This window comes from Zeus faber (assembly GCF_960531495.2).
Source record: "Zeus faber genome assembly, chromosome: 19".
Lineage (NCBI taxonomy): Eukaryota > Metazoa > Chordata > Actinopteri > Zeiformes > Zeidae > Zeus > Zeus faber.
The window spans coordinates 9,391,999-9,408,990 of NC_137206.1; the positions used below are offsets into that span (position 1 = coordinate 9,391,999).

The following is a 16,992-nucleotide window of genomic DNA, read 5'->3' on the forward strand; positions in this document are numbered from 1 at the left end:
TAACTCACAGCGTTCAAATCCAATTGTGCAATTTTACATAGAAACCAATCTGGAGTTAAGGTGTGTGGCATCGCAGGCAACTGTCACTGAAACGCAAAGTCAAAGCTGAATCAAAATTGACGACTTCGGCTTACTCACCGCTTCAGCCACTGAGAGGTTAATAGGCCTAAAACACCCCCGGCCCCGCATCAGAGAAACAGTCTGAAACCTCAAGACTGTTTATGACGTCAAGGCGAGAAACAGGAGTAAAATAACTTCACAAAATAAACCGACTAAAAGCCGAAAACATTATCCACCATGACCTAAAAGAAAGAAAAAAAAAAACAGAATACGCTAGCGATCGGTGTTGCTGTTCTGTTCACCTCAAATAACTATTTCCGATTTGATTCATAAGTGATTTTTCTTTCAAACATGGCAACGCATCATATGCCTCCCAATTACCTCAGAGCCATATTAAAACCGCGCTGTTGGGGGAAAGTAATGAAAAGACAGATGCTTGCCGGGGATACACGCACGCCCTGGGGGGGGAACGTGGCCCCGGCAGGGGGTCCGGTGTAAGTCATGTCAAGGAGCTGCTTGGTCTCGCTGCAGTCTGTAAAAGCTCACCCAGCATGCGCCCATAATTGCGGCTCCGCAGAAGAAATTAAAAGCCAGGTTCCCATTTGCTCGGGGAATCGTGAAAAGCGGTTTGTAATGGGGGGGGGGGGGGGGGGGTAAGAAATAACTGGGCTAGGAAAAAAAAGACTGAGGGAGCTTGGAGTTAGTTAAAAGAGGCACTCCATGACCTCGGAGGAGGAAGCCGAGGTTTTCCCTCAGTGTTTTTCCTCAATGCCTTATTAGAGCCCAGAGCGTTCCAGCAAACTCCCTTTGCCGCTCGTTACGTTTACCTGACAACAGGGATAAAATGTTGTTTCGAGCACAATTATGTTATGGTACAACTTTAACTACGTCTACGTCTAGGATAGACTACGTCTTCCCTACCATTGAGTCGGTGGAGAAATGACATACTGGTGGAAAGCGACGCAGAGAGATGCTTTAGAGACAAGGAAAGGAAGCTTTTTCATCGTGAAATGGAGCCTATGTGCGGTAACCGTGCATCTGGGAACAACAATGACCACCGTAGGAAGATGATTATTAAATGAATGAAATAAATTAATAAAACGAATGAATATTAGCATAGACTAGAATAGAAAAGGATGGAGAGTAGAATACTATGACAGAACAGAGTTAATACTATGTTTCAATAGTATGTTTCAGTGTGTGTGTGTGTGTGTGTGTGGGGGGGGGTGTATAATAAAGAGGAGAGAGATTCAGACAAAAGAGGAAAACAAAAAACAAAAAACTTGCTTCTCATAAAGTACACACGTTCAGTGGCGTCTCTACATTAGGGGCCCCGCCAGATCGCGCTATTATGCAGTCCTTGTTTCAACTATATTAACTGAATCAAACATACATTGAGAAACTCAACTTTTGCTTGACAGACATAAATGAGTCTTAAGACGCAAACGGAAATACTGTAAATTCTAATGCTGGCAAAACATTGGAGGTGCTGTGAAAATGTCCATTTGATAACTTTTACCGGCTGAGGGCCATCAGAGGAGCCACCCTGCGCATGTCAGACGGGCTTTCTACGAAGGCTGGGGGGCCCCGATGGTGTCGGGCCCACCTGGCGCCGCCCACCTTACTGTGTGAACCTGTCATTCATTGGTGCCAAGCAACTCAGGTTGTAAGATACGGGGCCTGTCGCTTTTGGATGTTGCATTGTGGGTTATGTCGGAGCGGTGTGTGCGGGGGCTTCATGTTATTTTCTGAGACAGAGGAGGAGGCAGGGTACACGCTTGCTGCATGTTATTATTTAATTCTAGGAGTTACAACATGCCTGTCTACTCCCTGTCCTCAAATGAATGCAAGCCCACGGACTAGTGTCTCTCTTTAAGGAAATCACTCATTGTTGGAAGTTCCCACTTTGGAGCTCTTAGGCTGCTCTGGTAACAAAGTACATGTTGTGTCACATTCAGTGTTTTTTTTCGCATGCAGTGCTGCCCAACGTTAGCGTTCCGGTATCAATGTCCAACAGTAAAGTTTCTGGGATTGACAAAACCGTGTCCTGCACTCGCCGTGGCGTTAAGGCTGTATTTATTTGCTGACAAATGTAGAGTCTGCATTCTGGGGTTGAGTGTGTTAAAACGTTTGATTATTCATTGATTAATATCTCCGTCACCATGCATGTTCATAGTCTACATAATACAAGAAGTTGTGTTCACTGATTAATTGCACTGAGTAAAACTTCTACTCTGGTATGCGTTTGTCTGCTGTATATATGAGCTGAAGGCTGATTAGGAAACATATCGTGTCCAGTGCTTTATTAAATGACTGCGTAAAATAGCTGTTTGTTTAATTTCTTTCAACATCAGTGTTTAATTCAAATGGTCTAGAACCAAAACTGTTATTGTAATCAGACTTTATATTGGAACCCCAAACACCTGCTGTATCAGATGATGATGATGAAAAAAATAAATAAAAATCAAAGGTGATATACATTTATCAGCAAGGTGCCACTGCACACATTAGTCTGCCAGAGTCAAAACTGATATCCCCTAAATTAGTCTAATGACGCCATAAATGCCTCGATATGAAAAGGGATATCGTAGGTGATTCTTGGAACTTTGTAGAGCTACGTCCCCATATTCTCTCTTAACCAAGGCTGTCAAATCAAAACTGAAATCTTGGCCGACAAATAACTATTACACAATGGATTGTGATCAATTAATAAGTTGTCCTTTGTGTTCATGTTGTATCATTATCATAGTATTAGGCTAATAATAGACATCCACATTATGATCTTGAAGAAGAGTCATTTGTTGGCTCTTGAACATTGGAACCTTAAGGCTTGGGCAGACAGTTAATTTTCCTCAACCAAAATGATGGAAACATGCCAAATTGGCCTTTTATTTGTTGCAACATCCTCACATTGTCTCGAATTTCCCCGGCGATTATGTAATAAATGTGACTCTGGCTCTACTCTTGACAGCAGAGTGGTTGGTTGCGTAAAACCTTTTGAAAATAAATCACAAGTAAACAAGCATTTAAGTCTTGCCTGCTGGAATCCCCAAGCTGTTTGCACTCGTACGTGTCTAAGTTCAGCTTTGCTCAGCTCGACAGCTTTCCTCAGAAATGCAGACGTTGACTGTACCGTTCCCGGTCGCGGTGAGGTAGCAGAGCTCTAGAAATTGGTCAAATAAAACCCAAGCTCACTCACCAGGGGCGTCTTCATCTTCCTCCCTCAGGACATTGTTGTGATCCACATCCTCGTCCTCGCTTCCCGCTTTCCCAGTTCTCCTCCTGCCGTCCTTTACCGGGACCACCGTAAATTTGCCGGGCATTCTTTTTTTTTTTTTTACACCATGTGCTCACTCCGTGTCTCTTCAGCGTTGACTCTCTCTCCAATCTGTGTCCTGCTTCACCCTCCCTTCTCTCACCGTTTGTTTGTGTCCCTCCGTTCCGTTCTTTCCAACGCCACCTCTATGCACGGTTTGTCCCTCTTTTATTATTTGGCTTCTTCCACCCAGGCGGCATGTGTTGTTTTCGTTCCACAACTTTGCAGGGCTGCCGTAATTTTCACTGATCCGCCGTCGCTGTGTCCAGGTTCTCGGTTTTAGCCCCCCTATCACTGGGATACCGCCGTACACGCCATACGACCAAATAAGGAAGAGAAAGACTCCCCCCGCCCCAAAAGGAGGCAGGACACACGGCTGCAAAAAAAGCGTGCGTGTAGGTTCGCTCCCCGTCTCAGCTCATCTGTCCTGAAGTCAAACAAACTGCCGAACTTGAAAGCTCAAAACACGTTCTTCAACAAAGAGCTGGTTCAGTCACTGTGTGCGCCGAGGAAAAGAGGAAGTTGAGAGCTGGCCCACGAAGGGGGCATGGTTCACACACACACACACACACACACACACACACACACACACACAGACACACTGTACACACACAACTCATTTCCTATCCAGTGATATTCGACTCCACGAGCACACTCAATGAGAAGTGGGCAGGGGCTGAGTCACACATTCACCTCCCAAATAACATAAGCAGAAAAAAAAGCCCCATCTGTAACACTTTCAAAACGCATCCACGCGCAGACAAAAGAACAAATGTAAACAATAAATGTAAACGATAAATTCAGGCACCATCACGCACAAAATAACCATTAAACTTGAATCCGAAGCCCTTATCTCTCCAGCGCAAGAGGGGGCCACGCTTTGCCGAGCAGATGGGCCGAGAGACAAGGGCCCTGTGTGGAACTCGAGAATGATGTGAGCGTTAACGCAGTGTGATATTGTGAGCGCAAGGGACGCCGGCTCCACAATCGCTGTTTCGTGTGTTTACTAACGGATTATCGTCTTTTCTGCACGTTAAAGAGAAGTCGTTGAGTCAACATTACATAATATTCCCATCCTTCCCCCTGCGTCTTGTACGCCGCTCATGTCTCTTCGCAGTGTTCTTCTCAACTGACCCAGGAGCTCACACAGACACTGCTCATGCATGGGGAGGCTCGGTTCATACCGAAAAGTTCAGATGAGCCTGAGCCCGGGGCGTCATCCACGCAGGCGGATAAACGAGCGCTTTCACAATACGGCCGCAGCCCCGGAGGCCTGCTCCGCCTCAGAAGATGTGGGCCACACCCCTCCCGGCCGCCCCCACACCCCGGAAAAATACTCGAGCGCCCCTCGAGCTCATCCAGCCTCTAATCCCTCAGCATGACATCATTTGTGCACAAGATCAATATAGTCGACGGAAGGGAGAGTGGGAGATTCGGTTTCCTGGGAGGAAAGAACTGGAGTGGAGGGGGGAAAGGAGAGAGAGGGGCTAGAAAAGAAACTGGGAGGGAGAGAGAGAGAGAGAGAGAGAGAGAGAGAGAGAGAGAGAGAGAGACAGACTGGAGGAAAACAGGAAAGAGGTCGTAATAAAATTAAAGCCAAAAGGGCAGAGATAAAGGGTGGAGACGGAGAGGGTTTGACTCTGACTAAAAGTAAAGCTTTTCTCCGTTCTGTGGTTTCCAGCTTCGGCTACGCAGGAGTTTAATTTCCTGCGGGGAAGCAACAATTGCTTCAAAGTAATCCAATTTGGCACACGATGCTTTAAGTGACGCATTTTATTCACTGCAGAATTGTGCAGGTGTCGTAGAATTTGGGATTATAAAGAACTGATGGAGGGTGGCAACCCAATTAGGTTTCCCCAACAACCGAGTCGCGCCTAGGTGTGGAAGTTGATCCTGGATTTAAAAGTACAAGGAAAAGTTCTACCAGATTATATGGGCTGGCAAAGCTAGACTCTGGCTTCAAAGCAGAGGTTCCAAACAACCAGACGACCAAAAAAAATAAATTAAATAAAATCACTAAAACCATGCAAGTGGAAACAGCAAAATTAGATAATTAGACGAATGTACACTTTCGGTGGTTATCATATCATCATGTAATTAAGATATATTGTACCGTGATCTACAATCGCTTACTCTTAATCAATGATGATCCGAAACAAAAGTAAAATGACCACATCTGACAACATTTTCCAAACCGTTTTCAATGGTTGAACTCTCTACAATTTCTTTACACTACAAAAAGATTTTAAATCTCTGAATGAAGAAAGCTGGGAATTCACTTTAGTGGAAACTGGGAGGCCGTTTATACAACACTGTGATCCATCACCTGACCGTCCAAGTCGCGCCAAGATGCAGCTGAGGTAACAAAGAGGGCACTTATCTGCCCCTCTGTTCCGGAAATCACCAAACAATCGGCGATGGCGACTGCTACTGCATTAGGCCGCCGGACTTTGGGCCCGGGCAGACCGTGGGTGGGTCTCACCTCGCACCGCAACATGGCCCTTTTCCTGAAAGATGCTACTCTTCTCTGCACGAGGAGACAAACATATGCAGTCATGGTATCAACAGCCCTCGGTGAACACAGATGTTTGTGTTTTTGATGGATCTGCTGCCCTAAAATAGATCCTGCCCCTAGACTATTCTGCAGAGGACAGATACTTTTTTTTTTCCACCTCCCAATCAGGATGAATAATACATCATGTTATTCACAAGTTCGAGCTATTGATGATACTTTTAAAGGCTTTCAATTCAATGGTGAACAAAGCTCGTCGTCCCCATCACTCATATAGTAATTGCACATTGATCTGAGGTACTAGACAGAAAATTAGCAATGTAGACAGACACACAAACACACCACCCCCCCCCTCCGCAAACACAAAGCTTTCTCAGATTATCCTTGTTTGCCCGGGATGATGCCAACACAGTCCAGACAAATCCTGTTAATATTAGAATACTGTCTCACAGAGATTTCACCGGGCCTCGCCAAAGGACATCTGGCTCTATTTTTTTGCCGAACTCATCTTTTATGAAAGTATGAGTGCTGTCTATCTGTCTTCATCAAGGCCTTCATGACTACCGGGACATTATAGGGAGCAAGATGGTTAGCGGATGTTTTTCCCACGGCGCCGTCTCCGGTCATCTACTGTATACTGCAATGCAAGAGGTCACACAGGCCAAAATATGCAAACTTTACAAGGAAACACACCTTTAGTTTGATGCTTTAAGAGGAGAGACTTGACACACACACACACACACACACACACACACACACACACACACACACACACACACACACACACACACACACACACACACACACACACACACACACACACACACACACACACACACACACACACACACACACACACTTTTCCCCATTAAAAGGCATAATCATTATATAAACTATTATATAAATGGGATTCTCCACAGCGTCTCTTACCGAAAATGGAGGTTCATGTCTCTCATCCCCAGAATAGAGTATTGATTGTTCCCGTCTGAGACATTCGTAACAATACACTACACACGAGGACGCTGGCCCCACAGCCCTCTCCTCTCCTATTATGCCGCTTGGTCATTAGCCCCAGTCTGCTAATGTCTAGCTCAAGTTTTTCGGGCCCCCACTTTAAAATGAGCGCCTACACCGTTTTTTTTCGCGTTTTACATTTACCGGTCTAAAATGAGAACAACTCTCTTTTTATATGAGCGCTCGTTACAATAAAAGGCTGGCCGAGGGACATGCAGTAAGTGCACAGAGGTACTTAGGTTGTTATGGATCCATCTTGCGCAGAGAGCTCTATATGGCTCTCAAATAGACAGAGGTCGTGCTTAAGTATCCTTTAGCGAGATACTAAACGACTGTCAGCTCCAGAGGTTTGTTCTTTCAGCATTAGTCGCCGGCTGCGGTAAATTCTCATTCAAGTCTCCAAAACATTTTCAAAAATCGAATCATATTGTTCGTCTCATTTATTTTTATAATTTTCGCACAGCCGTGATATTACGAAATGAGCACTGTTGCGAAATACAATCAAAACTATGTTGATTTTGGGGAAGCCACATTGCCTGTCACTTGACTTCCCGTTTGAATGGCCCTTCATATACCAACTCATGTGATCAGGCGTCAAGGCCCACAGTTTTTGATCCCATGGTACTGGTCGAACTCAAAGGATAACACATTCATCTGAATACACTATGGTACCGTTAGGATGTTGTTCTAAAAATTCTACTACAGTTTGTCAGTAGCAGGTAGATAGTACAAAATTGATTGATCGGATTGCCCTATCTCTGCTGTCTTACATGAGGACTATCTTTGGTCAGCCTGAGAATAACATTATTCCCAAGACACCCTGGCCTTCTGCGCCATTATTACCCTAAAATGCCCTGTCCTCAAACATCAAGGTTAGGGACGAATCGTGGCTCTCTGCTGCCCCTAATTGGTCACAAAAGGAAATACATCAGCTTGGCCCGAGTCCCTCATGAGTACATAAGTAAGTAATCAACCAATCAGATAATGTGTATAATAATGTAATGTAAATGTATAATATTTATTCATATATACACATGTTATCAGCATGTTATCCTGAAATGTTACCCTAATTTGTGTAGCAGAGTGAGTGCAACTTAAAAAAAAATAAAAATAAAAAGCCCAAAAAAAAGGGTACAAGTAACCCCATGTAATTATTGCATGAGGAAAATGTAGGCATCAACGGGAAGGAGTCTCATTTTTTATAGGCACGGAGTAAGAAATGAAGTTGGGGAAAAACCATTCAAGCCACCGCACTGAATCATAGCTCCCAGTTAAATTCTTCCCTGTGTCCAATATGAAAATGGCAAATGAACAACAGGCTTTCTTTCCCAAAATATTTCCATAACATTTGTTTATAGGTCCATAAATAGAGCTTTCCAAAAAAATAAAAAATAAAGCAGCCTGGTGTTACCAATAAATTCCGTCCTATTCAGCTACTGGGAACTCTGGGAACTACAGGCCTCCAGAACAGCCAGGATTCTTTTGCTGCTTGGATCCTACAGGTGCCGGAAAATTTACTTATGGATTTTGGCACTACGCAGTGTTCCGCAGATTTTTCAGCCATACCTACATGCTGTCCACCTCATCTCAAAAAGGTGCTCCATTATCAATCTATTGTCCTCTATTTTCCTGCTGGGCAACAGGGCAACTGTTTCTGAAACGTCCATCTGCAACAATCAAAAATTCAAGGTTCAAATTCAAGTTCTAAGCCCTCTCAGCGTTTGGCCCAACAACACTAAACCCCTGTATACAAGCATCCATGTCTGGACGCTTGAATATTGAGATGCAGCCAATTTAGGGCTGTGACGATTACATCCCGAGGTATTGAGCTCATTATCGTCATCACCGCAAATAATAATAAGTATTTATTTTAGTTTTCATTTTTTTGAAATTCACACTTTTCATTACAGATTGTTGTCATTTCCACCCGTGGGTAAACCGCTTTACTGTGGTTATACGTTGCTTTTCACCGCCCTCAAAAATAAAAATAAAAAATAGAATCATACCGTCACAGCCCTTGCAGCCATATGAGACTTTTGATGCTGATGGACAGGTGTGCCTAATAAAGGATTGACATGATGGAAATGACAACAATCTGCAGTGAAAAGTGTGCCAAATTTGACATGGTCATGGTAACCTACAATATATAAGTACTCTGGTGGGAAGAAAGGCATTTGCTGCACAATCGGGACTAGATGCAGATTACGTGTCTGCACAACAGGATCACCGCAAATTCACCTTCTCAGGTGTCGGGCCATTTTGCTTGGCAGCTGTCTGTTCAGCAGTTTACGTGACACAACGTTGACACGTTTCTATCCTGTAGAAAAAATGGTGACCGCTACATTATTTGGGTCTGCTGTATTGTTAAATTGGGTGTTTTTCATTTTTCAGAAATCGTTAAAAGTAATCGTTAAAATCAAAACGAAACCACAGATACAGCCAGATACAGCTTTTGAATAGCTTTCTCAATGAGCAACATGATGACATTCTAAAACCCATAAAATCCCTAAATTTTGTAAGTAACTTTCCAACAATAGTTACGAGTGCATCTAGGGGAAACACCCCATCCTTGTATGCAGGGATTTCCATGATCCAAGCCTAGTTTTCACTGCAGCATTTTGGACCTTGGCGAACTGCTGTTCCTTTCAGGTTTCCAACTGTCCTTGTAATGCCAAACACTGGTTTCAAGTCCTTACAGACTTTGCAGTCTTGTTCCATTGTAAACGAAATGTAAATTGGTCAAAGCAATGCTCCATAAGAAAAGGTAAACAAACATAACTGTATACTATATATTTTCTTCATCAACATTATAAGCGACGGAAGTAAGATGGTGTGCAAAAATAATATTATTTAAATACATTTTCTGCCTGAAATGAGACAGCATGGAACATACCAAACTTGACTCAAGAGTATGTTTCCTGTTCCATTTCTATTTGGGCTTACAGTTTGAGACAAGCAGGTGAGGGAAGTTGGACATGGAAGAGTCTTGTTATTTCTTGACTGTAAACCACTTGGTGTCCGCCAGTGACCGGAGCCATTAAGATTCCCAGCGACAGGAGGGTGGGGTTTAGGGAGGTTATCCTTAGGCTCTTCATTCATACAGACAGGCAGAACATGATACTTGCACGACACGTCTCCCTGCACAATTCTGACATCTGACACTCGGCGACGGGGCCGACAGGGAACCCATGCCCAAGTCATGGCGACCCATCCAGAAACCCTTCTTATGAGCAAATTATTACTTTAAATCTTTTAAATATTACTTAATATTAATTCAAACAAGGAGCCGGCGTTAGGAAAATTTTTTTTTTTTTTGTGATGATTTGACAATATTTGATCACAAATGCAAAAGAGAAGCTGTTAATATAACTGTACAGCTTGATTTGCTTTCTTAGCTAAGAGGGTCCTTCGCCTCAATTTGGTCTGAGAAGAGTGTTCACGGTCATAATTGAGGAAATGTGGCCAGATGACTCACAGCGAGCACCTTATTTATCCCTCAACATGTTTCCAAACAAGCACTGGAAAACCCCTTCAAGATGACCAACACCCACATTGCCAAATCGAGAAAAGCACTGGGGGGAAAAGAAATAACGTTTAGGTTTTTTTTTGCCTCCCCTGTTTAGCAGCTATTACAGTATATGAAGTTGTTATGTTTCCTGGTGAAATAAGATTGCGATCAGTGGTTAACTGTGTGCACTCAATGGGTACTGGTTGAGTGCACACTGACTGATTATACACTGGCTTTTTCATCCGGTTGCATCAGTCTGCTCAGTATCTTTATGCTTCTGTCCGCCTTCAGTCCAAGAAGCGCCCCCTCCCTCGCTCTCACCGCTTCGACAGGGAAATAAATAAAAACGTGTTGTTACGCATGTGTACATTGAAGGCTTGGCTGAACTGCGACTGTGTGCATTCAAAAAAAAGAAGGGGAAAAAAACAAAAAAAAACAAAAAAAAACAGGTGGAAAGTTCCATGAGTTCTATCAGCGAGGGAAACTCCCATTTAACAGTGCGCGTTTAGAACGTTTGAGATGCACACAGGGGAGACAGGGGGCCAGAGGTCACACAGCAGCAGAATATGTGGCCGCCAGGATCTCAGTCGTTGACAGAGTAGTGACGTAGGTTTCAAAATAGAGCAGGGTGGTCGGGAGAAGATATCAAATGTAGCAAGATGTTCATGCACGTGCATAAGAAAGCGGGGCCATATTTTCTTGTAAGTCTTTGAGGAAATTCCAGGGCTCCAGACTATCTTTCTACATCCGGCATTTTCGCACTGAACAGTTCTGGGGACTCCAGTAGGAGAACCAGGAAGGTCCCCCAAGAACTAGATACCTTCAAGGGCTTTTTTGTGACGCAAGCCAACGGGGCTTAGTACGTAAATATTCACTGATTTCACCTTATCAGTCCACCAAAGTCTGTTTCAGAACAAATCTGAGGGGAGAAATAAGCAATCCAATTGCTGACTCTTCCCTCATATTAGATCAAATTTAAATGATGGTGTAATTAGGCGTAATGTGGTCTGGGTGTCATTTAAAAGTTTGTTCTGACTTTTGTTAGGCAAGGGCTCGCATCGGGACGCGGCACGCGGATGTTGTGTTTCATTCAATGAATGTCGAAAAATAAGATGAATGAAATAAATACATCTACATTCAAAATACTTTTTTTTGTTTGTTTTTTTTGTTATCACCACCGAGCGTACGAGGGCTGCTCAACGCCCAGAGCGATGCGACTCAACCGGACGGACTGTCCTCATTCCGAGGAATCGGCGAGGCTTGCGTCCGGACCAATCCCCGTGCACATCACGCCCTGGAGCAAAAAAAAAAATACGTCAACAACGGTGTTCTAAGAACCACACTCGTTCCTAGTGCCTGCAGTGCGGACACAAAAAACAAAAAGGGACGGTGCCTCCAAAGGTTCTTAGAACTACGAAAAAGTTCCTGCGGTGCGAAAATGCCTATAGGTGGCACTGGTTCGCCTAACGTTTTCCATTTAGGTGCACCAGAACATAATTTAGGTGCCACCAGATTTTTTTTAGGTAACGATTAGGCATCTTAGGACAGGGTAAAGAGGAGACAGTTGAGAGGTCGGTTGGAGACAGTGGAACGGTTACCTCCGCCGGTAATGTCGGGTCTGGGGTGGGTCTTTCAGGGCTGGGGACAGGTGTAACGGGACTGCAGCGTTTTTGTTGACAAAAAAGAATAATAATCAAAAGTTGAGAGTTCTCTTCATTTTGAATCAGGCTATGTTTTAAGGTTGTGATAGCGCACACAATTTCTCTCGTTCATGTGCAAGGAATGTGGGAGGAGTACAGGGCGTGGAGAAGCACACACACACACACACACACACACACACACACACACACACACACACACACACACACACACACACACACACACACACACACACACACACACACACACACACACACACACACACACACACACACACACACACACAAAAAATAGGCTCTCTTTATAATATTTGTTCAAAGGAAAATCTCTACACGCCCAGTTGGTGTTTGTTAGTAAATATTTTTATACATGCTAAATTTCAGGCGCACCGGTGCCACCAATGAAAATGTTTAGTCGTACTTGACAATTTTTTGGTCTCACCCTGGAGCCCTGAATACTACTGTCCAAAACAAGTTAACGCTATCCTACAAAATGACGTCATGCTTGTGCGACAGCTGTGGCACAAAAAATAAAATAAAATTTAAATCATAAATCAAAACTAATCACAGAAACCTGTCCGTAGCATAAAGGGCATTTACAGCATATCGATGGCCAATGTAAGATACCGCCTAGTCGAGGGCACAATATGACAGTAGTCCAGCTTCGCCTCACCATCTGATAATCAAGATTTTACCCATTTGAAGAGCCTGACATAAATGCTAAAGACAGAAAAAAAATAAAAAATAAAAATCACAGAGTGTGGAGGCCCTAGGGTATCAGATATCAGACGGACAAACTAATTCTCACACATACTGAGGATAACTCAACCCAAATAGAATGGAGGGCAACATTGCTTCCACACGGCCAGGCATTGTAATGATAGATGAGGTCACAGTGGAAAACAGATTCAACCACATTTAACCCCTCCCGACGTCGGCCTCAGAATAGAAAAGAATCATCCCGAGGAGCCTGTCACTCGGACAGAAGAACCCCATGGAGTCTGGGCCGGGCCCAGTGTACGTACTCAAGGGAAAGACAGACGCAACACAATCGATATAATGGTTTGTCTGTTTTTAATCTCATTACTAAAACATTGGATACTGGAAGTGCATTATTGCCAGCCACAATGGCCATATGTTTCCAGCACAGGGAGGGGGTAAATTAATACACACAGGAGAAGAAAAAAAAAAAAGCCTATTACTCTATTGTTACATGCACGAAAACGCGGCTCTAAATCTCTTTACTTCATTAGAAGATCTGACCCTCTGGTAACTGTCACAAAGGAAGCTGTATAGAGGGGGAAAAAACCCACTTAATTCAAAAAAAGAGAGAGATTCTACTCCAATTCAGGCCCAATTAGACCCCAACCAACTCTATCCCCAACGTCTGATCTTCCAAATGTGTGCCTGATCTCTCACGTGGAAGCGGTGTGCCCTTCCTCCATCCTAATGTCGGCAGCTCCTCTGTGCTCGTGGCTTAAAATAAATAAATAAAAATTCTGATTTAAACGAACATCAATATAATCCTACGCTCCACCATCCTCCAGCTGCACCCTTTGTATTTGCTTCAAATAGGCTGCTTGTGCTTCAGAACTACATGTACACCTACCTCCACTCATACTTTTTTTTTTTTTGCATTGCTGGGATTTGAGGAACAGACTTAATAGACTCTATTGTTAGATAACACACCCTCGCTGTGTGTTGATGCCAGATAACACAAACGGTTGGCTGTTTAACTTTTTTGTTTGCTGTGAACTTGAATTCATCCCCTGTAAAAATTTGCCCAAGCACAAGTTAATGTTAATGTACAATAAAGCAAACTTGCAGAAAGAGGCTCAGTGTAGGCCTACATAAGAATGCACTGGATAGGAAGAATATGAAGTATAAAAGCGTAATTGCGTCAGTCAATCTAGCTTCGATTTTTACACAGGGGCCGACCACCATTTCATCCTCACTACATTACCCAGTATCCCAAAACATATGTGACTAGCTTTGCTTTTCACAATGCTTAGAGAAAGCCAGCCAGGCTATACATTTGAAATTACATTTCCGAATTCCTTTTAATCTGATAACCGTGCATCAGTCTTGGGGTTGATGTAGTTCTGCTAAACCACTGGAGACCGGCGGCTAATGAGATAAACAGCCTGCTCACCTCGTCACTGCTGCTCTCCCCTGCACAGCGCAAATGGAATCAACGTTTATGTATTTTTATTATAATCATTCGTTTATACCATTAAAATAATTAATAATAAATGATGAACAAAAGTAGCTCGCGATAGGTAATCTGGGACACAAAAGTACAGTGGAAAGCGGTTTTGCGGGCGTCGGAGACACATCTGTCAGGAATCTCCAGAGCATTTAAGTGGGGTTTTTGCTGACGTCATTTTAAAGTAGTCAAGCTCCATTTAGCTTTTGTTATGAGAAAAAGGGAACAATAATCAATAGTGTGCGATGAATTCATATTATTATTGCCAACAGTGCAGGACAGAAGGCTGACCTGCATAACAAAAAATAAAGTGTGCCTACATCATGGAAAAATCCTGTCCATCCATTAAAGAAAATTATATTCACCAATTACATTAAATGTACCCTGCCCTTCATCTCTGGAGGGTTTAATGTGACATCTGTAGCATGCAGGATCCCATCAGCATAAATAGAGGTAGCGTCCCCTCATTGCTCATCTTTCAATCAGAATGTTGTAACCGCAATTACAAAAGGAACAGGCTACATTGGGATCGGGAAAGAGTATAGCCTAGCTGAACAGAAAAGTACACTGGAAAGCTAAGATAAAATAAGACAGTACTTTGTTGATCCTTCCTAGAGGAAGTTCAGGGTAAGGGTAAATCACAACCACAAACCATGCTCATCCTACAGATCCTACGCCTAACAGTATTTTCCTTCTGTATCCTTAACTATGGCAGTATTATAATAGTACGTAACACTAAATCACCGGGGGGGGGGGGGGGGAATTAAGAAAGAAGAAAATATGTTGTCAAGTGGCTTAGTGCGGCACTTCAGATGTCACTATAGAAACGACAAAGTATTTTCAACGGAATGCCGTAACAATTCAGGGATTAAAATAGACGTTGGTAATGGCCTCAGAGAGTCATGTATCAAGGTGGGAGAAATGTGCGACATTCTAGATCGTGCCGGGCCAAAGGGGAGAAAACACACACACACACACACACACACACACACACACACACACACACACACACACACTATATGTCAGCACATGGACATACATCAAACCACGCAAGTAAATTCATTTGACAATTTCCACCACGCCAACTGACATTGATGCCGATATCACGAATCTCAAAGTGTGATATCTGACATTCAACATGTTCAGAGAATGTGAGAAAGATTATCAACCCGAATTCTAAACCTGATCAGTAAACGTAAGGAGTACAGTAGCCTACCTCCTCAACTTGGCAACAGTTTTTGGAAAACAAACACAATAGGGTGTTCGGTCTTAGGGGCTTAACCAAGGAGCTCAAATTAAAGGTGCAGTGTGTAGAATTCAGCGGCATCTAGCGGTGAGGTTGCAGATCGCAAGCAACTGAATATACCCCTGCCCCTGGCGGCGCAACACAGCCGGCCTCCGCGAAAGAGACGGCGGCCGCGAAACTCGTCGAAAAAAAAAAAAGCAGAAGGCCCTCTCTAGAGCCAGGGTTTGGTTTCCACGCTCTGGGCTTCTGTAGAAGAAACATGGCAGTGCAACACGGCGGCCTCCGTGGAGCAGAACCGCTCGCTGTGTAGATTAAAAAAAATAATAAATCATAAATTACAGCTCATTCTTATTCCCGTGGGCTTATCCACTTCATTAAAACATACTTGTGAATATTAGATTCCATTTCTGCCAAGTCTGTTCCGTAGATGCTCACGCTGCACCTTTAAGACTGTCACTATGGCATCTGATTAGAGTCACTTGGCAATAAACAGTCAACACACTGAGGGGTGCTGGGCTCCACTCTGAGCAGTGGTTATTATGGAGACACCTTCGGGTCGCTCCCTTGTGCACGACTCGTGGTTTTTGCTGTACCCGGCGATGGACAAAAACAATGACTAAAAACGGACCACACGGGGATTTTTATGAGCCCGGCCAATCCGCCACGCTGTTATTCCAGACCAGTTCCCCATCAACCTGGTTCTGTAGAGCCAGCTTGAGTAGGTGTCGGGGGACCGGTCCGACGAGGCGGTTCGAGACTACACCGGCTTAAAAAGATAAAATTACAATTAAAAAAAAAAGCGTATCCACCTATAACTCGACACGAATAAAAGTCTGTTTACGCCACACGACACGTTTGACTTTGTTAGAAAACTTGTACTCCCGCTTTCTCCACTTTAACGCGACCTTGGTTCCACGGGAAAGCCGGGGGGGGGGGACTACGGGAGCGTGAAGAGCCCACAAAGCCCCACGCACGACCCGCGGCACGCAACACTAACTGGGCAGCAGCGCCGGCGCCCAGGTTCAATGAGATGGATAATCCCCGAGGAGGTCATATTAATAACGCGCTAAGCAGGGGGCCGGGGCTTCGTGGGGGACGACGACGACTCGTCCGCTCCTTACCGTATTTGTTCGGCTCCCTGCTGTACACCAGGATGGGCACCGCGGCGTTGGGGTCCTGCGTCGCGCCGCCGCCGTCGCCCCCCTGGCTCTCCGGCGCGGGGTCACTGACCACCGCGTCTGGGTCCCCCACCCGCTCCGCGTCGTTCCCCTGGCCGACCGGGACGACCACAAATCTTTCACTCATTTCTCCTCCCCCCCCCCACCACCACCTCCAGCCAGTACTTGACGTTCCCCCTTATTAATTTAGTTCTTCTGGATGGGGAGGACCGACGCCGCACGTCCGACTCGGCAGACCGCTGCTGCCGGTGTGCCCGGGGTCCACAACGTGCACGGAGACGGATTGATTACAAC

The 16,992-nt window shown here is 44.4% G+C and overlaps 1 protein-coding gene across 4 annotated transcripts in view; it reads right to left on the minus strand.

Moving 5' to 3' along the window:
• The window catches only part of slc12a7b (solute carrier family 12 member 7b), a 56,866-nt gene extending 53,092 nt beyond the window's left edge, over positions 1–3,774 (minus strand). For all 4 annotated transcript variants that reach the window (XM_080020264.1, XM_080020263.1, XM_080020262.1 and 1 more), the window contains exon 1: positions 3,260–3,774. In XM_080020264.1, coding sequence (XP_079876390.1) covers positions 3,260–3,383 — 124 coding nt within the window. In that variant the 5' untranslated portion in view covers positions 3,384–3,774. The remainder of the gene's footprint in view (positions 1–3,259) is intronic.
• Between the last annotated feature and the right edge of the window lie 13,218 nt (positions 3,775–16,992).